This window comes from Saccharomyces paradoxus (genome assembly GCF_002079055.1).
Source record: "Saccharomyces paradoxus strain CBS432 chromosome XII sequence".
NCBI lineage: Eukaryota > Fungi > Ascomycota > Saccharomycetes > Saccharomycetales > Saccharomycetaceae > Saccharomyces > Saccharomyces paradoxus.
The window spans coordinates 155,840-179,788 of NC_047498.1; the positions used below are offsets into that span (position 1 = coordinate 155,840).

At 38.9% G+C, this 23,949-nt stretch overlaps 16 protein-coding genes and 1 non-coding gene across 17 annotated transcripts; 8 read left to right on the forward strand and 9 right to left on the reverse strand.

Moving 5' to 3' along the window:
- Positions 1-230: 230 nt before the first annotated feature.
- On the forward strand, positions 231-1,610 carry SSL1 (TFIIH/NER complex subunit SSL1; the record flags this gene model as incomplete). Its single annotated transcript, XM_033911892.1, has 1 exon — positions 231-1,610. The coding sequence occupies one exon, from the start codon at positions 231-233 to the stop codon at positions 1,608-1,610; it is 1,380 nt and encodes a 459-aa protein (XP_033767783.1).
- A 312-nt stretch (positions 1,611-1,922) lies between these two features.
- SSK1 (mitogen-activated protein kinase kinase kinase SSK1) lies at positions 1,923-4,061 on the reverse strand (the record flags this gene model as incomplete). The annotated part of the gene is made up of 1 exon (XM_033911893.1): positions 1,923-4,061. The coding sequence occupies one exon, from the start codon at positions 4,059-4,061 to the stop codon at positions 1,923-1,925; it is 2,139 nt and encodes a 712-aa protein (XP_033767784.1).
- Positions 4,062-4,560: 499 nt separating this feature from the next.
- NSE1 (Smc5-Smc6 complex subunit NSE1) lies at positions 4,561-5,571 on the forward strand (the record flags this gene model as incomplete). Its single annotated transcript, XM_033911894.1, has 1 exon — positions 4,561-5,571. The coding sequence occupies one exon, from the start codon at positions 4,561-4,563 to the stop codon at positions 5,569-5,571; it is 1,011 nt and encodes a 336-aa protein (XP_033767785.1).
- A 175-nt stretch (positions 5,572-5,746) lies between these two features.
- Positions 5,747-6,253, reverse strand: PAM18 (Pam18p; the record flags this gene model as incomplete). The annotated part of the gene is made up of 1 exon (XM_033911895.1): positions 5,747-6,253. One exon carries the CDS (start codon positions 6,251-6,253, stop codon positions 5,747-5,749), a length of 507 nt encoding a protein of 168 aa, XP_033767786.1.
- A 447-nt stretch (positions 6,254-6,700) lies between these two features.
- On the forward strand, positions 6,701-7,303 carry RLP24 (ATPase-activating ribosome biosynthesis protein; the record flags this gene model as incomplete). The annotated part of the gene is made up of 1 exon (XM_033911896.1): positions 6,701-7,303. One exon carries the CDS (start codon positions 6,701-6,703, stop codon positions 7,301-7,303), a length of 603 nt encoding a protein of 200 aa, XP_033767787.1.
- A 185-nt stretch (positions 7,304-7,488) lies between these two features.
- Positions 7,489-7,971, reverse strand: TEN1 (Ten1p; the record flags this gene model as incomplete). The annotated part of the gene is made up of 1 exon (XM_033911897.1): positions 7,489-7,971. One exon carries the CDS (start codon positions 7,969-7,971, stop codon positions 7,489-7,491), a length of 483 nt encoding a protein of 160 aa, XP_033767788.1.
- A 153-nt stretch (positions 7,972-8,124) lies between these two features.
- On the reverse strand, positions 8,125-8,206 carry SPAR_Ltrna2S. Its single transcript has one exon. It is a non-coding gene; the product is annotated as a tRNA-Ser (tRNA).
- A 1,295-nt stretch (positions 8,207-9,501) lies between these two features.
- LOT6 (flavin-dependent quinone reductase) lies at positions 9,502-10,080 on the forward strand (the record flags this gene model as incomplete). The annotated part of the gene is made up of 1 exon (XM_033911898.1): positions 9,502-10,080. One exon carries the CDS (start codon positions 9,502-9,504, stop codon positions 10,078-10,080), a length of 579 nt encoding a protein of 192 aa, XP_033767789.1.
- A 302-nt stretch (positions 10,081-10,382) lies between these two features.
- On the reverse strand, positions 10,383-10,682 carry SPAR_L00690 (uncharacterized protein; the record flags this gene model as incomplete). Its single annotated transcript, XM_033911899.1, has 1 exon — positions 10,383-10,682. One exon carries the CDS (start codon positions 10,680-10,682, stop codon positions 10,383-10,385), a length of 300 nt encoding a protein of 99 aa, XP_033767790.1.
- A 1,035-nt stretch (positions 10,683-11,717) lies between these two features.
- On the forward strand, positions 11,718-12,137 carry GAT3 (Gat3p; the record flags this gene model as incomplete). Its single annotated transcript, XM_033911900.1, has 1 exon — positions 11,718-12,137. The coding sequence occupies one exon, from the start codon at positions 11,718-11,720 to the stop codon at positions 12,135-12,137; it is 420 nt and encodes a 139-aa protein (XP_033767791.1).
- A 474-nt stretch (positions 12,138-12,611) lies between these two features.
- PPR1 (Ppr1p) lies at positions 12,612-15,326 on the reverse strand (the record flags this gene model as incomplete). The annotated part of the gene is made up of 1 exon (XM_033911901.1): positions 12,612-15,326. The coding sequence occupies one exon, from the start codon at positions 15,324-15,326 to the stop codon at positions 12,612-12,614; it is 2,715 nt and encodes a 904-aa protein (XP_033767792.1).
- Positions 15,327-15,572: 246 nt separating this feature from the next.
- Positions 15,573-17,090, forward strand: BRE2 (Bre2p; the record flags this gene model as incomplete). The annotated part of the gene is made up of 1 exon (XM_033911902.1): positions 15,573-17,090. The coding sequence occupies one exon, from the start codon at positions 15,573-15,575 to the stop codon at positions 17,088-17,090; it is 1,518 nt and encodes a 505-aa protein (XP_033767793.1).
- A 57-nt stretch (positions 17,091-17,147) lies between these two features.
- PML1 (Pml1p) lies at positions 17,148-17,762 on the reverse strand (the record flags this gene model as incomplete). Its single annotated transcript, XM_033911903.1, has 1 exon — positions 17,148-17,762. The coding sequence occupies one exon, from the start codon at positions 17,760-17,762 to the stop codon at positions 17,148-17,150; it is 615 nt and encodes a 204-aa protein (XP_033767794.1).
- Positions 17,763-17,952: 190 nt separating this feature from the next.
- On the forward strand, positions 17,953-18,966 carry MEU1 (S-methyl-5-thioadenosine phosphorylase; the record flags this gene model as incomplete). The annotated part of the gene is made up of 1 exon (XM_033911904.1): positions 17,953-18,966. One exon carries the CDS (start codon positions 17,953-17,955, stop codon positions 18,964-18,966), a length of 1,014 nt encoding a protein of 337 aa, XP_033767795.1.
- An 87-nt stretch (positions 18,967-19,053) lies between these two features.
- Positions 19,054-19,953, reverse strand: POM34 (Pom34p; the record flags this gene model as incomplete). Its single annotated transcript, XM_033911905.1, has 1 exon — positions 19,054-19,953. One exon carries the CDS (start codon positions 19,951-19,953, stop codon positions 19,054-19,056), a length of 900 nt encoding a protein of 299 aa, XP_033767796.1.
- Positions 19,954-20,639: 686 nt separating this feature from the next.
- Positions 20,640-21,827, forward strand: PSR2 (putative phosphatase; the record flags this gene model as incomplete). The annotated part of the gene is made up of 1 exon (XM_033911906.1): positions 20,640-21,827. One exon carries the CDS (start codon positions 20,640-20,642, stop codon positions 21,825-21,827), a length of 1,188 nt encoding a protein of 395 aa, XP_033767797.1.
- Positions 21,828-22,133: 306 nt separating this feature from the next.
- Positions 22,134-23,750, reverse strand: YEH2 (sterol esterase; the record flags this gene model as incomplete). The annotated part of the gene is made up of 1 exon (XM_033911907.1): positions 22,134-23,750. One exon carries the CDS (start codon positions 23,748-23,750, stop codon positions 22,134-22,136), a length of 1,617 nt encoding a protein of 538 aa, XP_033767798.1.
- Between the last annotated feature and the right edge of the window lie 199 nt (positions 23,751-23,949).

Genomic DNA, 23,949 nt, shown 5'->3' on the forward strand with positions numbered 1-23,949 from the left:
TAGCGATTCGAAATTTGCCAATAAACCTGCCTATTACGCGTCATGTACTTGAGAGTAATATACTGGAAGTTCGAGATACTCCGCACAGGGTCTGGGTGGTAGGTTTCTTCGCTATTGTGTAGTTTTTCAAGATACGTAAAAGGTGTTCATCTTATCTTATATAGATGCAGATGATTGCTTATGAAGGAAGTCGGTAGCTAATTGCGTGTGCGGAAGGATTGTGCGGTAGAATGGCTCCTGTAGTAGTTTCAGAATCTGAAGAGGATGAGGATAGAGTTGCTATTACAAGAAGAAGTAAGAGACAGGTTCATTTTGATGGTGATGGAGATGATCGTGTAGACCAACAGCAACAGCATTCAAACCATAGAGATAGGGATAGGCATGCGCAGCGTAAGAAGAAGAAAAGGCTCTCGAATAGAAACCTACAAGGTTCCAATGGTGGGTACGCTTGGGAAGATGAGATCAAGAGAAGTTGGGATTTGGTGAAAGTGGACGATGAAGGGGATATGGCATCCCTTGTGGCTAGCATTGTAGAGGCCAGAAAGAAACGTACAGCTAAAAAGAATATAACGCCATATCAAAGAGGCATCATCAGAAGTTTAATATTAACCCTAGATTGCAGTGAAGCTATGCTGGAAAAGGATTTGAGACCAAACAGACATGCAATGATTATTCAGTATGCCATAGATTTTGTCCATGAATTTTTTGATCAAAATCCAATATCTCAAATGGGTATTATCATAATGAGAAACGGCTTGGCACAGCTAGTCAGCCAAGTTAGCGGAAACCCGCAGGATCACATTGATGCGTTGAAATCCATCAGGAAACAGGAACCAAAGGGGAACCCCTCCTTGCAAAATGCATTAGAAATGGCAAGAGGCCTCTTACTGCCTGTTCCTGCACATTGCACAAGAGAAGTGCTGATTGTGTTTGGTAGTCTTTCCACAACTGATCCTGGCGATATTCACCAAACTATTGATTCGTTAGTTTCTGAGAAAATTAGAGTGAAGGTTCTGGGGTTGTCAGCTCAAGTGGCCATTTGTAAAGAATTATGTAAGGCAACAAACTATGGTGATGAATCCTTCTATAAAATTTTACTCGATGAAACCCACCTAAAGGAACTATTCAACGAGGCTGTTACTCCTTTACCCGTTAACAAGATTAATAAGGGTTTCACACTTGTAAAGATGGGGTTCCCGACAAGAATATTTGAAGATACTCCGACGTTTTGCTCATGCCATTCCAAGTTAGTTTACGGCGGATACTTCTGTCCCAATTGTCACAGTAAGGTTTGTTCATTGCCCACAGTCTGTCCATGCTGTGACTTGATGTTGATCCTTTCAACCCACTTGGCTAGATCATATCACCATCTAATGCCATTGAAAACATTTGCCGAAGTACCCACAACAGAAAAATTTCGATCAGAAGACTGCTTTAGTTGCCAGTCAAGATTTCCCATACTTAAAAATAATAAAAATGGTAAACTACTAACAAGTTCTCGCTATCGTTGTGAGGATTGTAAACAAGAATTTTGTGTTGATTGCGATTTATTCATCCATGAAATCCTTCATAACTGTCCAGGTTGTGAATCCAAGCCCCTAATAACTTAACGAAAATCTCTCTACGTATTACGCGATCAGTCTTCCATCATATAATAAAGTTCAAGTAGTAGAAAATCGAGTATCTTTTAATGGACATATATCTACATATTTCTATAAAAATAACCTCATTTGATGTTCTGTTGATTATTGCAAGATAATTATAGTAGCGTTAACGACATTAAGTATATTTCTTGCTGCTCTCAACTTATCAAACCCTTTTTAAATAAAAAAAAAATCTTTGTTTTACAATAATATTAATAATAATTTTAAATAAATATCGTTACATTCTATCATGCCGTTCTCTCCACTGTACAACCAAACTCAAAATTCTATTTGAGTTGGAGAAAGATTTGAGTTATTCCTTACTGGACTGTGTTTAGGGGTCATAGAGGTTGCTTGTTTGAAAGAGTTGGGATTGGAAGGTGCAATAGGTTTCTGTGGAGATTTAACCAAAACGCTATCAGTCATCCGACTTTCTCCCTGCTTCCAGCTGTCAAAATCAATCAGGGCCTGCATACAACCCCACTCTGTAATTTTCTTGCTAAGCCAGTGTAAGTTCACTGGTTTAGTCAAGTAGTCGTTACAACCAGAAAGAAGTGCTTTTCTTTTATCCATTTGAGAGTTGGATGCTGTTAATGCCACAATGATCACAGGCGCCTGAGAAAACCTCTTCGAAGCTCCTTTTTCAATATTGGAATGTGAGTTATTGGGACTTTTTTGAATGCCAATGCCATTTTGTTTTTCAGAATCTCGTATCTGCTTGGCAGCTTCTATACCAGACAAGACAGGTAACTGTAAGTCCATGAAAATTAAATGCAATCCACCTTCCTTCCAAATATTAACAGCTTCTTGACCATTTTTAGCCAATTTATACGAGATTTTGTGTTTTCTCAGAAAGGAACCTAATATAGCTTGGTTGATAACGTTATCTTCAACTATTAAAACATTGATTTTGGGAAAAACTTTTTCACTTGTAGTGGTAAAAAGATTTGGTAAGGGATCGGGTGGAGAAGAAACGGCAAAAGGTGCGTTATAGAGCGAGTTTGAACAATGCGGTGTTTGACTATTTGTTAATATTGGTGATGAAGGCGTAACATTGTCTTTTCTTCTTTGTCCTTCTGGTATGGGTTGCATTATACCTATACCGGATTCATTAAGTGGCCCGCTTTCTTGTAAAGGAGACCCGGTATTCGCTTCTAACTCTGAATGAGTAACCGTGTCTTCATTGTTGAAAGACGAATCCGTGTTAGCCACTGGTTTATTTCTAAAATCCACCCCTCCTTTATAGCCTTTTGGCAACAGCAAGATTGCTTGCCAGGGCGAATCAGCATCTTTTTCCTCATCCCTCAGTTCTTGTGACGCTCTTCTCAATTGTTCTTCATCAGTTATTAATTTAAATTTCTGGAGGTTGCTATTATCATTTTTATCTAAAAGATTTGCTTTATCATTAACCCTTAACTTAGGACTTCGTTCGCCTAAAGAAATTTGATCGTCTAGGTCAAAAACACCAACGACTCCTCGGTCTGTTGATTGAATTGCCTGCTGCGAAATTTCTTCATTCGTAGGAACATAGTCTTCAACGTTTAAGATGTCTAAAGGCGGTACATCCTGACGTAAGTTAACATTCGAAAATATCAGCAAAGGCTGAGATGCAGATTGGGAGCCCATGGTTCCGAATAGTTCCTTATATATGTTAATAGCCAATTCATCCGGTTCAAAGATAATTTTATAAGTGCAATCATCCACAGATTCCGTGGTACAATTTAAACCTTTTCTAATCAACGGCCTTGTGTATTTGTTTTTATTATGCGGTGAGACGTATGCGAGACCAGTTGATGTCATGATTTGATTATCTGAATGAAAGTTAGGGTAAGGTGAGACGGACGCAAATCGCAGTAACGGACTTTTAGCTGTCGCTGAAAACTGTTTAGGACTAGTGGAGTATGGTCTTTGCGGGCTTAACATTGGCGCCTCATTGGGAGGAAAATCCGCATTACTAGTCGCGGCCACTGTCGGCGTGGCGGCAAAGGCGTCGTATAATGCTCCTCTTTTCTGGGTAGGCTTAGGATGCTGGAGAACATTCCTGTCCTTTGCCAAGTCTTTTGGAAGACCAAATGTTCCAGTTGTAGGGCTCACAGAACTCTTTGTATTACTATTAACAGAAAGATTGACGCAACTGCCAGCGCCATTACTCTTCTTTCGACAACTAGTATCGTTATTGTTGTTACTACTAGTATTATCAGCTTGATTTTCCAACTTGGGTGCGTACAGGCCTATAGCAATGGAGGCATTATCATTAATTTCTCGCCATCGGGTCGAACTCAGTTTCTGAAAAAACCTGCTTTTCAAATCATCAACAGTGTCTATTTCATCGAACTGTACGGAAATTGGCTGGTTAACTTCATCCGTTGAGTTGTCTATTCGTAGCCAAACCTTCCACAGTAACGCAGAATTAAGCATTTTTTGCTGTTTCTCCCAAATCGGTTTATTTTTGATTTAGAGCAGACTTCCCAATATTCTTTGTACAAAACGGCTGAAATTGTACTCAAAACAAACGCTATTCTGAGGTCTAAAACTAACCAAACACGTTATTTTTCTAAATAAAACAATGTCACTGGCCAGTTAACCACAGCTCAGCTGGTTTCAACGTAGTCATTGCCAGCAAAAAGGCAACCAGGCCTATTTATAACTATATAGCCACTGTTAAATTCACTAGAAAAAAAGTAAAAGAATTCAATCCAGGGGCGCTTTTAGGGCTTCTGAAGGCTGAAAACAAAATTTAGGGTATTCGCATAAATAGTATGAGGGTTTTGTTTACTAGGAAATAAAAATTAGGTTAAAAGCTGGCAAAAAAAAGAAACGCGGTAATTGTAGACATAGTGATGACGATAATAATAATATATGTGTGCGGTTCGGTTTATATTCAGTAGTAAAAGAAGCCCGATAGTAGCCGTGGCGAATGGAGGTACACGAAGAGCAGGTCTCTACACCTGTAACAGGGCATATTACTGCGAAACGTCTGCTACAGTATATATTGTCAGCAAGGGGCATTTGCCATGAAAATGCTTTAATTCTAGCCCTAATGAGATTGGAAACTGATGCTTCAACGTTCAACACGAAATGGTCGATCCAGCAGTGGATCGACAAGTTAAATGAGTATATAAACGCTATTAACATAAAACTGAACCTTTTGGGTTACAAGATCATTCGGATCAACCACGGAATTGGAAGAAACGCAGTGACTTTAAAGACGAAGCAGGATTTTGGGCCCTTCGAAGATAATACAGCAGTACTAGCTCACGATAATGGTTCTGCAGTTTTGCAACCGATAGTACTTCCGGAGAGTAACAGGTTTTTCGTATATGTCAACTTAGCGTCAACAGAGGAGACCAAGCTGGCCACGAGGTTTAATCAAAAGGAGATCGAGTTCATTAAATGGGCCATAGAGCAATTCATTATGAGTGGAGAGACCATCGTCGAAGGTATAGCATCAGATACATCGGTGATTGTGAGGGAAGTCAACCGTATTCTTATAGCAGCCACAGGGGACTCCAATCTCGCGAAATGGCGTAAGCTCAGTACATTTTCAGTGGGATCCACCAATCTCTTCCAATTTCAAGAATTGACGGCTACGGAAATCGAAGACTTGCTACTCCGATTATGTGAACTGAAATGGTTCTGCAGAACTAAGGAGGGGAAGTTCGGTATTGATCTCCGCTGCATAGCGGAACTAGAAGAATACTTAACATCCATGTACAATTTAAACACTTGCCAAAATTGCCACAAGTTAGCTATTCAAGGTGTAAGGTGCGGCAACGAATCATGCCGAGGAGAAGACGAGGAAACGGGAGAGAACAGTCCCCCTCAAATTTGGCATGTTGATTGTTTCAAGCATTATATTACCCATGTAAGCAAGAATTGTGATCTTTGCGGTTCATCGCTAATCACAGAGGGCGTATACGTTATTTAAACTAAAATATATATCTTTCTGTGTTATTTACAAGACTTATCTATACAAACATTTGATTCCTCGAATTATTTTAATTACCCCAAACGATATGGAATTGAACACGGCTCGAGGTTTGTACCACTTGTATTAGGTATATATGCATTTGTAATAACTCATTTTAGGTCCTCATTTTAAATCATTTGCTGATACCCCTTTTTTCCAAAAAGTCTTTAGCTTCATTTATCTTAGTGGCTAGAAATGGAGAACCACCTTTGTCTGGGTGATTAGCTAACATGATTTTCCTATGAACCTCTTTCAATTTTTTTTTGGACAAGGTGTTTTCTGTCAAATTTAGAATCTGTAGAGCCTCTTTAGAATTCATTTTTGGGTCAAATCCGCCTTTCAAGAAGGCAGTGGTGGATTTACCACCGTTAAGTCCTTTCGATATCGATTTATATGCACCCGCTGTAAAATATAAAGTTAAAAAGGCCCCAAAACCTGTTATCACAGGGTGTTCCCCCATATAGTTCAAGGCTTGGTCAAAATAAAGGTCCATTCCGGTCTTTTGACCTTGTAGACCATTCTGGACACCGTTGTTGACACTAGCCTCATTAACACTAACGTTTGCAGAGCCATTAGTTTGGCCTGGAATGGGTAGTTGTGGTGCCTCAATAGAATTAGCAGTATTGCTTTGAGAACTCATCGTGTTGTGCGTGTGAAAATGTTTGTAAAATCTTGCTAAATTATGCTATGGCAGGAAGATGTACAAATCTCACCGTTATTCGTCCTTCGTCTTGGCCAAGGGTCTCTACCGAATGAGTCCTACGTTGATCCAAATGGCTTTTACAGTTGGTCCGATTCTCGCTCTTTAGATTTTTTGTCCGCTCGCCTCGAACTCAGCGGAGTGAAAAATTTTCACTCGTCTTTTTAGAATAATGTATTTCTAAACTCATCTCATCTCATCCCACCTCATCTCCCACTTACAATAACTTCCCTCTTTATCCGTGACATACCACTTTTAAGCTCTTCTATTTGTATTTTGAAGATATTACCATTCGAGCGTGAGTTGTCTATACTGTTACCGCTACCCTCGTGATTTGCATTCAGAAACAAACGGAAAAGGAAAGTAAAAGTTTAATAAGTACAAAAAATGAGAATTTATCAGTGTCATTTTTGCTCATCCCCATGTTATCCAGGTCATGGGATCATGTTTGTGCGTAACGATGCTAAAGAGTTTAGATTCTGCCGTTCGAAATGTCACAAGGCATTCAAGCAACGTCGTAATCCAAGAAAATTAAAATGGACCAAAGCTTTCAGAAAGGCTGCCGGGAAAGAATTGGCTGTGGACTCTACCTTGACTTTCGCCCAAAGAAGAAATGTTCCTGTTAGATACAATAGAGAATTAGTTGCCACAACTTTGAAGGCCATGGCTAGAATCGAAGAAATCAGACAAAAACGTGAAAGAGCCTTCTACAAGAACAGAATGAGAGGCAACAAAGAAAAGGACTTCTTAAGAGACAAAAAACTAGTCGAGTCTAACCCAGAATTATTGAGAATCAGGGAAGTTGAAATCGCCAGAAAACTGGCTAAAGAACAAGAAAGAGCCGAATCAGGATCTGAACAAGAAGAATCTGAAGAAGAAGAAGAGGAAGATATGGAAATTGACAGTGACGAGGAAGAGGAAGAACAATTAGAAAAGCAAAAGATTCTGCTAAAGAACAGAAGAAGAAATACGAAGAAAATTGCTTTTTAGTTAGAACAGAACCAGGCCAAATGTCTCCTTCCCTTCTTTTCTCATACTTATTTCATGGGATAAATAAGAATCACCTGTATACTATTATTACATTACATAACATTACACAATGACCATTTTCAAGGGTCCTCTTACATTCTTATCAGAGGTATATTATTTAACCCCAATATATGCTGAATACTGGTTCAGGAATTAGAAATGTTTAGAAACTCCTCACCAAGTGGTGATCTGACAAATTCACAGAAGTGGCGAACGTCATTCTTGGACAGTATCTTGAAATCAATGACTTCAAAGATCGGCAGACTTTGGTATATTCCATACCACACACCAATGCGAACATCCAATACCTGTCCATTTATCAACATCAAATCGTCTTTATGGGCCGAAAATAATTTCTCGCTCATATACAAAGACATCTCCTCTTCGCCATTTGTTAAATTGAGGCAATGAAGATTCCTAACTACCATTTGACAGAAAAAACCTTCAATAAGTTCTTTATTGGATCCGCAGAACAAGAAATCTACTAAGCGAACAACAGTCCTAAATCTTTTGGACGGATGAATATTGTTTAGCTTGTCTCCGCTTCCATCGTCAACATTGTAGTTAACGTCGTAATTCGCTGCTATTTTATTCTTCAAACATTTTAAATCTACTACCAGCTGGCTCATGTAATACCGTGGTAGTTTTCTGAAAAGGGCAAACAGAACTAACAGGTAACCAATACGATGTAGTGGTGTTACTTCTTAAATAAGGGCATTGTTCATCTCTGCTTCAAAGTAAGAGAGAAAAGAAGAATTAAAAATAAAAAAATAAAAAAATAACGACAACTGCAGGACTCGAACCTGCGCGGGCAAAGCCCAAAAGATTTCTAATCTTTCGCCTTAACCACTCGGCCAAGTTGCCATATTATTATTGACATTGTTGTATTACGGGCTCGCCTAATACCAGATGTCTTGACAATCCTAAAGTCGTTTAGGAGAGTAACTTGTTGTCAGACTTATTATTAACGTGATTCACCGAATGTTACTTATCCTATATAATCTATATAAGATCTGAATCTAACTAAAGGGTGGGAGCGCGGAATCTCGGATCTAAACTAATTGTTCAGGTATTTATACGTTTGGTTGGTTTGGTTCATCTTAGGCAAGTAGGTTGCCTAGTATACTCAATCTTGTCTGTTTCGGAACTATTGATTCGTACGTGTTTCATACATGTTTTGTGTCTAGGTTGGTAAATCTAGTAATGCTGAGGTATCTCATTTTGAGATACAACAGAGATTGATGTATCTCAACATCTTATACATCAGTAGGACGTTACAGCATCCTAAACGTTTTATCAAAACGTTTATGAAACAAATGTGTGAGAAATGAGTGAATATTGAGATAATTGTTGGCATTCCGTTGTTGATGAAGGCTATAATATAGGTATACAGAATATACTAGAAGTTCTCCTCGGGGATATATTGGAATCCACAAGAGGGAATCAATATTTCTACATAATAATATTACTATTTCTTCTTTCGTTTGTATGTTGTCATTTATTACCATATTACATTATCAATCCTTGCCTCTCAGCTTCCACTAAGTTCGATGATTGTTTCTCAATCTTTATGTCATCTTCTTACACCGCATGTGATAATATACTAATAAGATGAATACTAGTCGATAGATGATAGTTGATTCTTATTCCAACACATGCTATAATCGAATGAATTTGATCGATCCAGCCGGAATTACATTTTCTAATCGTACTTCATAATTTCGTTTTATTGCAAGTCTTTTAGATAGTTAGCTTCTTGGGCTGCTCCACTAAACAGATAATTATAGTCTGATCTTGGCGCTTTACTCGACCTTACTATTTTCTGCAGCTTTTTGTATCGGATTTGGATCCAAGACAATTGTTGTAATTCCATTCTTGGCATAACCCTGTGTAGGTTCTGCAGCTAAGCTGTCTTTTCTTCGAGTCGTCCCTACGTCGTATATTACCCGTGTCATAATGTTAGAGTATCCTTTAACATGTGTAGAAAAGTAAATATAGAATAATGTAAGGTGCAAAAATCAACAGATTTGAAAAACTTTAAAGGGGGTGATTGAAAAGGGAGAGTTATATATATATATATATATATATATTGATTGACAATTGATCACCACCATCATTTAACTACCTACCGGACTGCTTAGTCGACAATCGCGTTAAAAATGAAGGTGGGAATTATAATGGGTTCTGTCAGAGCGAAGAGAGTATGTCCTGAAATTGTAGAATACGTAAAACGTACAATCGAAAATAACGAAAAATTGGTAGATGAGAAGGTAAAAATACAAATACTAGATTTACAACAGATCGCTCTTCCTTTATATGAAGACGATGACGAACCGATACCGGCGCAAATAAAGAGTGTGGACGAGTATGCAGACAGCAAAACTCGATCATGGAGTCGCATTGTAAATGCATTGGACATTGTTATATTTGTTACACCTCAATACAATTGGGGCTATCCAGCAGCTTTGAAAAATGCAATCGATCGCCTTTATCACGAATGGCACGGAAAATATGCTCTGGTGGTAAGCTACGGCGGTCATGGCGGTGCTAAGTGTAATTACCAACTTCAAGAGATACTACATGGTTTAAAGATGAATGTTGTAGGTGGAGTGACAGTAAAAATACCAGTAGGTATAATGCCATTACCCGAGGACATAGTCTCACAGTTCAGCGTGCACAATGAGGAGATTCTGCAATTACTCGCCTCTTGCATTGATGCAACGGAGAATAAGCCATGAAGTTTAACTGTCATGACAAAAAGACAAAAAGGCAAGTTCAATTATTATAGGATACTGTAATTCAGGCTTTAACTAATATTTAGTTTTGAGTGCAAAAGTATCTCTACCAACAGTGATTTGGGCTCTTGCATTACCTATACACCATTAATAAACTCACTTCATCAAGTTTTATCGAAATTTTTTCTTTCAGAATATATATGAATATATATATGCATAGTGGTATGGTGTTCATTTAATGTACTTATTTGTAATAAAAAAGATAAATTAAAACTAGAAATTCGAGTCGACGGTCAAAGCTGTTCTCAATATTCTTCAGCATTTGAAATCTTTAACATATCAATTTTTAAATAGGTTCTTTTTCTTCTATAGCTCGGAATATAAGCATTCATGTATGACCACGTCGTAACACGATCGAACCAAGCGACTTCTTCTTGCGCAAATTTCCTAGCAATACCAGGCACACCTCCTTGACGGTCAAATGCAATTCTTGCAGTTTCTCGTTCAAAATCCATTTGACATAAAGCCAGGTATTTCTCCTGTTGTTCAGGCTGCAGTTGGAGATACTGTTGGTAGGTGATTTCTTTGTAATAGACAGTCTTCATTCTAGATATGTTCGAGGCTTTTTCTCTTTATCTAATGAATTTCTTTCTGCCTTGAAGCCGCTTTCATTTCAGAAAATTGTTTTATGATCCATCTGGAACGTAACCTTTTTTATACGTTTTATATTAAAGCACCCCGTCATCGTAGCTTGTCCTGGACTCAATTTTACTCATTCTTCTAACATTTTTCTTGCCAAGGGCGGCCCTGGAAGAAGGGTCCCGATATGTGGATAGCGCCACACATTCAATTAGGGGAAATATTATTTCACCCCATTCAAGCACGCAGTGGGTTTATTCGCCATTCGACACGATAAACATGCTATTGAATAGGGAATAGTGCATAGAAAATTCAGTTCTACCTACGAGGTGTCTGCTTATGACGTGGCTTTTTTGTTACTCTTGGCAAAAAGTACATATATATGATTCCAAACATAATGTTTTCTTTTCAAAAAAGAAGCGAAAAAGTTAGCTTTTCTTGGAGAAAGAACAGAAGCTGAGCGGCGCATCAGGCTTGGGTTTGCTTTATGTTGCATAATAACTGTATCACTTAAACCTGCCTTACAGGATTAAACCTATTAACCCCGATGAAAACGCATCAACAAACCCTTAACACTGTACTTTTACCTGGTCAAATACATAAACACACAGCACTGCGTATCATCCCCCTTATATGAGAAACCCTTTTTTTCTTGGCAAATATTTCAGACAAAACGCGGACAACATTACCTGTTTAGCCGCCTGCCACAGAAAATACGTAGGTTTCTCTGGAAAATGGAATAGTGGGTTTAAGCTCAAAAGCATCCTCTCCAGCCATATCTATGTTTTTTAAGGGTCTAGGGTCCATTTGATCGAAAAGAATAAATGGTCAAGCACATTGTTCCAGTTAATGTCCGTTGCTCTTTTTGAAGGCTATTATTATAAGACAAGAGTTTCTTTGAAGGAAGCTATATTATCTTTTCTGGTTGAAGCAATTTTCTTAAATGTAAAACAATCATTTACCTTGAAATCGAGTATTGCAACCAATAACAAGAAATTGCTATGAACATCAAGACTTTGTGCCATCAAGAATACAGAAGAATCTCAGTTGAATCGTTACTGAACCCAGTAGAAGAGGCACTAGATTGCGGAAAGTCGCAGCCTCATCCAAAACCCAGTACTAAACCCACTAATGAATCTTTGTGTGCCAGAACGAATAATACTGCTGTCCAACACAATGTCCAAAAGAGAAAAGGTGTCACCAGGAGATGTCCACAGTGTGCGGTAGTAAAGACTTCTCCGCAATGGAGAGAGGGTCCTGATGGACAAGTGACATTGTGTAATGCCTGTGGACTATTTTATAGAAAGATATTTTTGGTTTTTGGCAAGAGCCTGGCAAAGCGGTACTTCAACGAGATAAAAGGTGTGAGCGTAAAAAGAAAAATTCCGAAAAGCCTCTATGGAGTTGCGAGAACGCACTAAGAGAATTTATTTCTACCCTAAATATTATATATTTATGTCACATCAGTAATTATACATTTATCGAACTCGAACAGTTGACGGCGAACGTTAATGCGTTATTCGCAAGTCTACTTTGCCACACAAAGTAAGTGGTTTCTCAGTTCCTTTAATTTTCTTTATCGACGTAGTCCCTGACAGAAAACCTTCACTGAAAATGTAAGATGAAGTTACGTATCAAATACCGGTGATATGATAGTTTGTTAGTCGATATATATATATAGTGGCATACTTCTCAATGAAATTTTGTTTATATTACGTTCTACACGCATTCAATTATGAAGGCCACCACAAAAACTGCAAACTTATCATTAATGTACCCTATTCATTTGAATGAGATATATTAGGATTCTTATATTTTTTATAAAGAAACCACAGTCGAAACAGAGCATTAATGGCCCGCCTTCAACCCCTCCTCCATGGTTCTTCGGATCATCACTAAAACATCCCGCCGGATCCAGAGCTGTTTCCATTACTGAAATCATAGGAAGACTCGCCTTCGTTTCCATTACCAGATCTGACAAAAAATTCATCCCATACAGATCGCGAAGTAACCTGAAAAAGAATATCCATAATATCTTGATTATTGGTATTTAACTGGCCATTCACTGCAGAAGATATATTTGTAGAAACATTTTCATTTATCACTGGATTAGTTTCGCTCACATCTATAATATCAGACTGGGGAACATTACTATGTTTCTCCAGTTCGGTAAAAAATTCTTCTAAAGGTATATCAAAAGGTGCTTTCTCTTCAACGTTGTATTTATTAAAAGCTTTATGATCGAAAGTGCTGTCATCAAACCCAAGTACATTAGTTTTTTTACCATAACCTGACATACGCTTTGCTTGGGAGGCTAGAGTATTTGAACCCGAAAAAATTCCATTGTCGTCATTCAATTGCATAAATTTTAACTTTATCACAACTGATGACAAAATTTTGTAACTAGTGTAACAGGTTTTTGCGGATTCGCAAAAACCTATCAAATTCTTCAGTACTATCAACACTTTTTCAGTGTATTCAGAAACTTTCTCTTGAGAGTCATTTATGTTGTTTTTTGAGTAAAAGTTCACGTAAAGATAAGTCATACCTGTCATGAACATGTTGTGAACTGCCACCCACGTGTAACCAATTTTTTTATTGACACAAAGGTTGTAAAATACGTCTATGGTGCCCTTTGTACTGTCCAGGACAATTTTAAAAGCGGTATCATTCAAAGTAGGGCATTTCGGAGAAAGTCCATAAAGAATACTCTTCGAGTAATGATAGTTCAGATCAAACCAGATGCTATTATATTTGCAGTTCATTCTATCAAAATTTTTCGGGACGTCCACTTGAAACCAACGTTCAAGCTCATTGTGCGTTTCGATTCGCCAACTCTCGAGATCCATAAACCTCCTGGGTAATTCTGCACCGGGTGCGTAAAGTATTCTCACTATGCTGGCTTGGATCCTTCTGATTTTATACATAGCCAATGCGATAACTTTCGAGGACGGATTCGGGCTTGGTAGGTCTGAGTAATCGTCAACATCCTGGTTAGTTAATGTGATGAGGGAATCGTCCAAAAGACTAGGATACCTGGTGGTGATGCTTTCTTCAGGAATACCAAAAGGTCGACCAAAATAAGAACAAATTTGCCGGTCCAAGGAGTAGACGCACCAAAATAGACGCCTGCGAATATCTCTGGTAAAGGCATCATAATTCTTATTAATTTTTTCTGAGTGCAAACCTAGATCAACAGTTAATCTTAGCACTGAACCCATGGTATACCAAACACCCGGAACATTCGGCCTCATTATCGAATAGATTACCATGAGCAAAGTGCCTGCCAATGCCTCCAATCTGTCTGAAGATGAAAATATAGAGGCGATATATTTGGTAGCGCGTCTTTTGTATGTAGCGACAGTAGTAATATCTGACTTCAGTACCTGCGTAGCATGGCCAATAGCGAATATAATGTTTAAAAAAAAGTAAGGTATATGAAATTTTGTCGGTAGTTCAATTACCGAGCATATTTTGTCGTTTTGCAAAGACTTCCAAGTGTCATACCATGGAACATCCTCAGAAAGGCATACGTTAATCTTCTCGATAACGTTATCGTTCTTTGGTTCCGTATGCGCTGAAAAACTACTAGCGGTTGGAATTTCAAACGCGGTATTTATGTTTGTCTGATCAGAAGCCAATGCAATATCGGAATTCCAGGGGCCATAAATAGGTTCAAAGTATTTTTTCAAGAAAAGTTCTCTATGCAGCAAAGGTAGCTGTGAATTAGTATCCACAAAAAACCTTGATATCATAACTTCAGCAGCATGACGAGGTGGTAGCTCCAATGGATCAAAGTGAGGATTATTCTCAGCTTCGGCATATTCGTTGTATTTCTGTTCTCTTAGTTTAATATCTTCATCCAATACATCATCTCCAGATTCTTGTCGAAAATTAGTTGCTGTAAAAACCAATCTCGCAAATGAGATGCCAGATGAATCCCCTAAAAACGAGTTAAAACTACTTTCCCTTATCGTGCCCAATGCACTGATCTCTTTATTACATTGGCGCAGCTCTTCCGCCCTTGCATCTGAAGTCATAGGGCTGCCTTTTTCAGGTAATAAAGCGCTGCCGTCTTCTTCTTTTGAGTCTGCCAGAAATTCTTTACGTTGAATATTTATAGTCTGTGGGCTTCCCATAGGTTTGCCCATTGAAACTGAGGATGTCATGGAATGCCCTTTCTGAACCAAATAATCGGCTAATAAGCCATTATGTGGCAGTAACCCCTCTTGTCCCAAAGATGAGACTGAACTGTATTTTTTCAAATCAAAAGGCTCATCGTCACTCGTAGCAGGTATATTTCCCCGTATTTGCATGGGATCTACACCATATTCTTTCAATGCACGCATCATGACAGCCAATCTATCTTCCAGAAAAAAGACATAAGATCTGGGAATATCCTTTCCGGTGGCGGGGTCCAAGGAAACACACGGTACCTCTAGTTTGGCACACCTTTTGCAGCTCGGGAACTCCTGATCACATTTAATTTTCTTCAATCGACATCGTTTACATGCAGTTCTAGATTTAGAAATTCCTATATTAGGAGAGTCTCCTCTTTTTGATAACTCGGTTCTATTACTTTTTTTGGAGTCGAATTTTTTCTGCTTCATGATTTAATCATCATCTTCGTATGTTTTATATACTCTAAAGGGTCACTCCTGTGCGTTTAACGCAAATCACCTTACGTAACTAAAAATTTTCATTTTTGGTATTGTGAATATTTGATGTAGCTCATCGCGGTAAAAGAAAAAAAAATGAGAATCAATAATTATAGTTTCAAGAGGATGTAAACAAAAGATATCCACAATCAAGGTGGGCCCAAATTCGACGAAGAGGAACAATTAACTTCCACAGTAATGAAGTTGGGTATCATACCTTACCAGGAGAGTACCGATATTGTTTACAAAAAAGTTTTTCAAGATCAGCAAGAACAGAAGAGACCTAATCTACCACAATTAGAAATAACGCACCAAATCAAGTCATCCGTCCAGGGTACGAATTATGAGTTTGTACGCACAGAGGATATTCCATTGAACCGAAGACACTTCGTGTACAGACCGTGTTCTGCAAATCCCTTTTTCACCACTTTAGGGTATGGCTGTACAGAATACCCGTTTGACCACTCTGGGATGAGCGTTATGGACAGATCGGAAGGATTATCCATTAGTCGAGATAGGAACGATCTGATAAGTGTCCCAGACCAATACGGTTGGAGGACTGCAAGAAGCGATGTATGCATCAAAGAAGGGATGACATATTGGGAAGTGGAGGTAATTCGTGGAGGAAACGAGAAATCTGCACCGGGTGTTGATAATAAGGAAAATGCAGATGATTTAGTAGACGAAGTACAAAGCGGTATATATGAAAAAATGCACAAGCAAGCGAATGACACCCCACATCTACGGTTTGGAGTTTGCAGGAGAGAGGCTAGTTTAGAGGCACCCGTAGGATTTGATGCGTACGGGTATGGTGTTAGAGATATTTCGTTAGAATCTATTCACGAAGGAAAATTAAATTGCGTCCTGGAAAATGGCTCGCCATTGAAAGAAGGTGACAAGATTGGATTTCTACTGAAGCTTCCTAGTATTCCTACACAAATCAAACAAGCTAAGGAGTTTACTAAGAGAAGAATCCTTGCATTGAACTCTCATATGGATATGATGAATGAGCCATGGAGAGAGGATGCTGAGAATGGTCCTTCAAGGAAAAAATTAAAACAGGAGACAACAAACAAGGAATTTCAAAGGGCATTATTAGAAGATATTGAATACAATGATGTTGTCCGCGACCAAATCGCCATCAGATACAAGAACCAGTTGTTCTTTGAGGCAACAGACTATGTGAAAACAACGAAACCAGAATATTATTCCTCTGATAAAAGAGAAAGGCAGGATTACTACCGATTGGAGGACTCATTTCTTGCTATATTCCAAAACGGTAAGTACCTAGGCAAGGCATTTGAGAATTTAAAACCGTTTTTACCACCATTCAGTGAATTACAATATAATGAAAAGTTCTATCTTGGATATTGGCAACATGGTGAAGCTCGTGATGAGTCCAATGACAAAAGCATAACCAGTGCGAGAAAGAGAAGACAGCAACAAAAGAAAAAGAAGGGGTTAATACTTAGAAACAAGTACGTGAATAATAGCAAATTGGGTTACTATCCAACAATTAGTTGTTTTAACGGAGGAACAGCCAGGATAATTAGTGAAGCAGATAAGATGGAGTATCTCGATCAAATTCAATCAGGTTACTGTGTTGAAGGGTGTTCAAAAGTTAACACACTAGATACATTGTACAAAGAACAGATAGGGGAAGACATAGTCTGGGACATAATCGATGAATTGGAACAAATCGCCTTACAGCAATAAACAAGCATACAAATGAAAATAATCGAAGTGCACTGAAAGAGCGTATTTTATATATGGTTATACATTAATAAAGACAAGTTCATAATCCGTATCTTCTTCAAATTCCGAAAGTGTGAGGACGTCACCACTTCGTAGCTCTATATATCTGGCTGCAGGAATTGCAACGTTGTTCAAACATGTCCCATTGGAGGAATCCAAATCCATGACATAGCATTTCAAAATGCCACGAATGTTTCTAAACTGAATAACGCAGTGCTGCTTTGAGGAAGTTTCTTCTGGTATACCAATGTCCGCGACCACCGTCTCCTTTCTATCGTCAAGTTCTGCGTCCAGACTGCGCCCCAGTTCACGACCGACTAAATAACAGCTCCTGCCATTCAAATCGTATCTTTTCCACGGTGCTTTATTTTTGTCATTCTTTCTGTATATCACTAGTTCATAAACACTCCTATCTCGCGGCTGCAATCCCAGCATATCCATGTATTTATCAGGAGAAATAGCGTCCTGTGGCTCTACATGCTTCAAAGCTATGCCTTCTCTATTATTCGACTCCAGCTCTAACAAACCGGAAGGGCTGAAGTCAGGCAGAATATCGACATGCTGCGATTTGAATTTTTTGCTATCGTGGCCATAATTCCTCGCGTTATAAGGTCTTTTGCGTCTGTGGAACATGCTTATACACAAATGTAGCCGAATATGAAGTACATCATGCTTGCAGTGGCTTTTTCATCATATCAAGACTTCTATTGAAGAACGCCTCTATTGCCAGTTATGTGAAAAGGAAGCAAAAAAAGAAAAAGAAAAAGAAAAAAGATCAACGTGTTGAATGAAAAAAAATTACTTCGAGATGAGATGAGATTAAATGAACAGGATTAAGAACACATTTGCTGTCGCTAAGAGGTTAAAGCTAAGTAGAGTTATGACGAATTCAGAATTACCAAGCATATTCGAAGGAACAGTTGATTTGGGGATTATTGGTGGTACAGGTTTATATAATCTTGACTGTCTAGAGCCCATCGCTTTACTTCCACCCATGGTAACACCATGGGGTACTACATCGTCTCCCGTCACAATCTCTCAGTTCGTAGGAACCAACAGCCATTTTCACGTTGCTTTCATCGCAAGGCATGGTATCAACCACGAATTCCCACCAACCAAAGTCCCATTTAGAGCCAACATGGCGGCCTTGAAGAACCTAAATTGCAAAGCCGTCCTTTCCTTCAGTGCCGTGGGGTCCTTACAGCCCCACATTAAACCTAGAGATTTTGTGTTACCACAGCAAATAATTGACAGAACCAAAGGCATAAGACATTCTTCGTATTTCAACGATGAAGGCTTGGTAGGCCACGTTGGTTTCGGTCAGCCGTTCTCCCAAAAATTCGCAGAGTATATCTATCAATTCAAGAATGAGATAACAAACCCTGAATCCGAAGAACCATGCCATTTGCATTACGACAAAGACATGACCGTTGTATGTATGGAGGGCCCACAGTTCTCCACTCGTGCTGAATCTAAGATGTACAGAATGTTCGGTGGTCACGTTATTAACATGAGTGTTATTCCTGAAGCCAAATTGGCACGTGAGTGTGAGTTGCCTTACCAGATGATTTGTATGTCTACCGATTATGACGCATGGAGAGACGAAGCAGAACCTGTTACCGTGGAAACCGTTATTGGTAATTTGACCAACAATGGGCGCAATGCGAATCTCTTAGCCTCCAAGATCATCGTTTCAATGGCCAAAGAAATCCCTGAGTTCATGCATACTGGCGATGGGCTGCGCGGCTCCATTAAGAAATCTATCTCTACCAAACCGGAGGCCATGTCCAAGGAAACCTTAGAGAGACTGAGATACTTATTTCCTAACTATTGGTAATGGTTACCCCTAATTATATGTAAAATACAAATGTGAGAGAAAACATATAGCTATAGAAAGTTTTAAATTTTTTTTTTACTGTTTTTTTTATATTTTCCCCCTTGGAGACTGTGAGTTCATCATGTATGCGTATTTACTACTTGGAATGTAGCCCTTTCTAGTTACAGGCGTATGCGGAGAGTTATTGTCGTTATTAGGACTCAATAATGTGTTACTGGTACCGTTACCTCTCTGCAGAGTGCCGAAGACGCTCTTCATGTGCAAGGAATGAGATTGTAGTTTTGTCTGTTCCTCTGCCATTTCCCTCTGTCTTGCTTTTAAAGGTGTCTCTAGGCCTTTGAAAAGATATGCTGGATGATTTTTAGAGTTTGTTTGAGGAATATGCGTTTTGTTTTGTGCCATTTTGCGAGTCTTGAAAGTGGACACGTAGTGTGGCTGTTGTGGTTGCAACCCAGTATCGATGGATGACTGTATGTCCACGCCCAGAAGCCTCTTTTGCCTGTCAGTGAGCTTCAAATCACTAACTTTGACGGTGGATAAGAGCTTCCAAAGAGAAAACAGTATATTGAGTGAGATCACTAGGTGGAACAAGTAGTCAATAAGTTCCGCCGTCAGCCAACTGAACGTGGAGTGATATATGATGTTGGCTTGCTTTACGGAGTGAAACGTCAATAAGTACAGATGCATCCTAGACAACCTGTTGCAAAACTGCCTCCCAACATTAGTGTTGTCCCCGAAGAACTTAATGAACTTCACCAACAGGTTCCAGAACGCAAACGCAATCGCGTTTGTAATAATTCTCTGTGTCTCCATCTCCTTGTTTACCGTTCGCCGGGATAGCTCCTTGAGCACAGGACTTTCAAAGTTGCCCAATTTAAACATGGAAGTGTCATTTTGCGCCTGTGATGAGGGTTTGCTGTCTGTGTCCGGCAGTGGTCCGGGCACGTCATTATCGTCCAGGCCCAATTGGCCCGCCTGAGTCCTCATAGTTCCCTTTGCTACTATTTTGCTTCTGATACTGTACTAGAACGGTGTATACTGTCCAGTTCCTATAACATAAATCTTTTTGTCCATCATAGCCTATCTTGTTATTGTTATTATTACCATTATTATTATTACCACTACAGAATTTCATTTTTTTTTTTCATTTTTCTTTTCATTATAGCCCTGACAAACACCTTAGGAGACCTAAGAAATATTATCGATATCAACAAAGGAACCTAGGAAAAAGCTATTCAAACCCTGAAGATAATAGGTTTAGACCCTCTTTTCTTTCTTTTTTTTTTTTTTTTAGAAAACCTCAGTATTCACAGTCTAAGGAACTGATAAAGAGAAGCTTTATGAAGGCAGTCTACGGTGCAACGAAGGTTGAACATATCATTTACTCGTGGGGGCTACCAAATAGCTTTATCTTTTTATAATATAGAGATTTGATATTAGCTTTTTCGCAGCGCGTAAAGGAAACCCACGAAGCATCGCTTAACTTACACATTTTTCTTCGTTCTCCCCTATTGAAGAGAATTTAGACTGGGATAGATTTATCTTTCTTCGAGCCAAGTACTGCTTTTGAGTTCTTTCAGTTCATTTTTCAGCGTTTGACAATAAAAACTGAGTGAAACAGTACTTCTCTGCCTGCTTAAGACTTTAGGGAGCTTTTTTCGGATCATCATCAGATGGGATTTATAGCAAATATACTCTGCTGTTCTTCAGATACTTCCAAAACACATCGTCAACGCCAGCAACCAGAAACTAATCACAACCGCAACCGCAACCGCAAGCACAGTCAAAACCAAGCACAAAGTCAAAGCCGAAAGCAGAAGGCTACTCCAAACGGTGATAAGATGCAATATTCCACACCAGAAATCCTTTTATCTAGTTCTGATTCAGGCAGCAATGCGGGCTCCAAGGTAAAACAGGCTAATGGAAATAGCAGCAATGGGAAGCTAGGGCCCTTATCAAGAAACCACTCCAACGACTCGTACGATGAGGAGAAAGAATATGAAGATTACAATGAAGGAGACGTGGAAATGACGGAAGTTAACAATGCCGGAGAAGAAGAAGAAGACGACGAAGCAAAAGAAAAGCAAGACCATGTCGTCCATGAATACAATGTTGACGCAGATAGGAATTCGAGTATTACTGACGGGGGTCCACAACAGAGTCAGTATCAGGTGGATCAAGAAACTATAAATCCGCAATATGTGGCCAGCAGCCCTGATAATGACCTGAACTTGATAGGCACTACAGACGAGGACTTCTCCGACCTGACGCATTTGCAACCAGACCAGTACCATGCGCCCGGCTACAACACCTTGCTACCACCCAAGTTGCAAGTATTTCAACAGAAAAAATGTCTGATATTGGATCTGGACGAAACTCTGGTACACTCTTCTTTTAAATATATGCATACAGCTGATTTTGTTTTGCCCGTAGAAATTGACGATCAAGTTCACAATGTCTATGTCATTAAAAGGCCGGGTGTCGACGAGTTCTTAAACAGAGTGAGTCAACTATACGAAGTTGTTGTTTTCACGGCAAGTGTTTCGAGGTATGCAAACCCCCTTTTGGATACTCTGGATCCCAATGGATTCATCCACCATCGGTTATTCAGAGAAGCTTGTTATAACTACGAAGGCAACTACATCAAGAACTTATCGCAGATCGGAAGACCATTATCCGAAACAATCATTCTAGATAATTCACCGGCCTCTTATATTTTCCATCCGCAACATGCTGTTCCAATATCTTCTTGGTTTTCAGATACTCATGATAATGAGTTACTGGATATTATCCCACTTTTGGAAGACCTTTCATTGGGAAACGTGTTGGATGTGGGGAGCGTATTGGATGTAACGATATAGATTGCTCAGTAACATAAAAAGCAGGCTCTTTTTATCCCCCCCCCCTTCAATTATGTGTTTGGTCGAACTCATAATTCCCTTCTTTATACACTAAACGTCACCGGATATTTATCAACTTAATGAATTAATTTGGTTATTACATGTATCAATTGTACTTTATGTGTAACATCTACAGATACATATATCCGTATATACTAGCATATATATAAATATATACTCTGTACATATATCTATATCATGCCTTCCTTTCCTCCTTTATGACTGATTTATATTTTACACAGAAAGTCACAAGAAAAAACAATTACTTCATTTTGCATTAGGAAATCTCAAATTCTCTATCATTGGCTTACCAATTCTATCAATAACATCATGTGCCCATAAAACGTCCAGATGGGAATACTCATCAATATACCAAATTTTGTAGACCGCGTTCGCTTCATGATTAATGAAATGGTTAATTAGTCGTTCACCGTCCACTAACCTATCTTGCTTAGGAATAAACATCATAATGTGTGGGAAATCTTCACCATTTTGTCTTTTCGAATTTAAGTGTAGGTTGTTGTTATTCAAACTAGTGCCACCGTCATCATCATTCTTGGCAATGGGAAACCATGTTTTCTTATCCGGAAAAATTTTCTCTGCACCCTTCTTAAAACTTAGCTTATTTGGTTGAGGTGACAACCACCATTGCATTAATTTGACTGAGATGTGGACTGGCGAAAATAAAAAATTTCGGTCCCTCAAAACTCTATCCCATAAAACATCATTCCAATCAAATAAGTAGTTGAACATAATGTATGAAAGGAACGAAAAAATCTTGGTTCCAACCATCAGTTTTCTCATTGTCATCATCAAGGGAATAAACGATCTTCTTCCAAAATACCACGGAGAATCAATGCCTTTTGCCATTAGTCTTACGAATGCTTTTTCATCCAATAAAGGTCCAGGGTACACCGCAGGTGCCAAGGCCACAAAATTTTCTAGCTTATCCACTAATTTAAAATCACTTGCGTATAGTTTCTCACCATTAACAAGTCCCATGAATCCTTGTGTTGTACCTTGTGAATGCGCCACAAGCGATAATTTAGCATATCCAGTACTATCCAGAACATAGGTTACAAGTGCTTTTAAATCATACTGAACCATCTGGTGCATATCCCAATCCCATTTCTTAGAAGGATCATTACCTAATTTTTTCATGTTCCACTTGGCATGTAGTCCACATCTGTTATTACCCAACCAAACATCAAATCCGGATTCATAAAGAAAGTAGGCCAGGGATTTTCTACCTGAAGATGCGAAGGCCCCGCAGCTCTGCAAAAGACCGTGCAATAGCAGAATGGGTTCGCGTTTCACTTCCTCTATACTATCGTTTAACCTAGACTTGAAGTGCCACAAATCAATAATAAAGCCGTCGTCTGTCTCCACCTCAAATTCTTGAATATCAATACCGTACTCCTTATAATAGTATTTCAAGTCAGGTACCAGCTTGGTATCCTCGGCAAGCGCAATATTTTGAAACGGATTCTCTGCAGCATATGGGGCTTGGTTCACGTTTGTTTCCATTTTAATATTACCGTTTCCATCACCATCCCCTGATAAGGAGGCATTACTAGTCATAGACAGCTTGCTAGTCACAGTACGGTCATATTCAATATTATTCTCCTGATCCTGCCGTAAATCTAAAGGCGTAGTAGACGATATTGACAAGGGCCTAGAGTGACGCGCTGGCCGTTTTTTCTTCTTGTCATTTGACTGGATCTTGGTTCTCGAACTTCTTGTATCTCTTGGATCGTTCTTATGTTGAAAATGGACTGTCACATAATTCTTCCATAATGACAAAATGAATAACCCCGTCATAAACGAAGTAAGAATTATCGCGCTCACCAACCGCTGAACCCCATCAATAACCCAATTTACCATTTCCTTATCGTAAAGGTGCCACCGGAATCCCAAGGATAGTCAGGTATTTTCCAACAATTTTAATCGTACTTTTTGATGAGACATAATTGCGTACTATTTGTGTGAAAAAAAAACGAAGAACTTAATGCGCGAATTATTTGGATAATGACACCAATGGTGAAGCAGAATATTTACAATGACAAAAATGGGCTATTTTTGC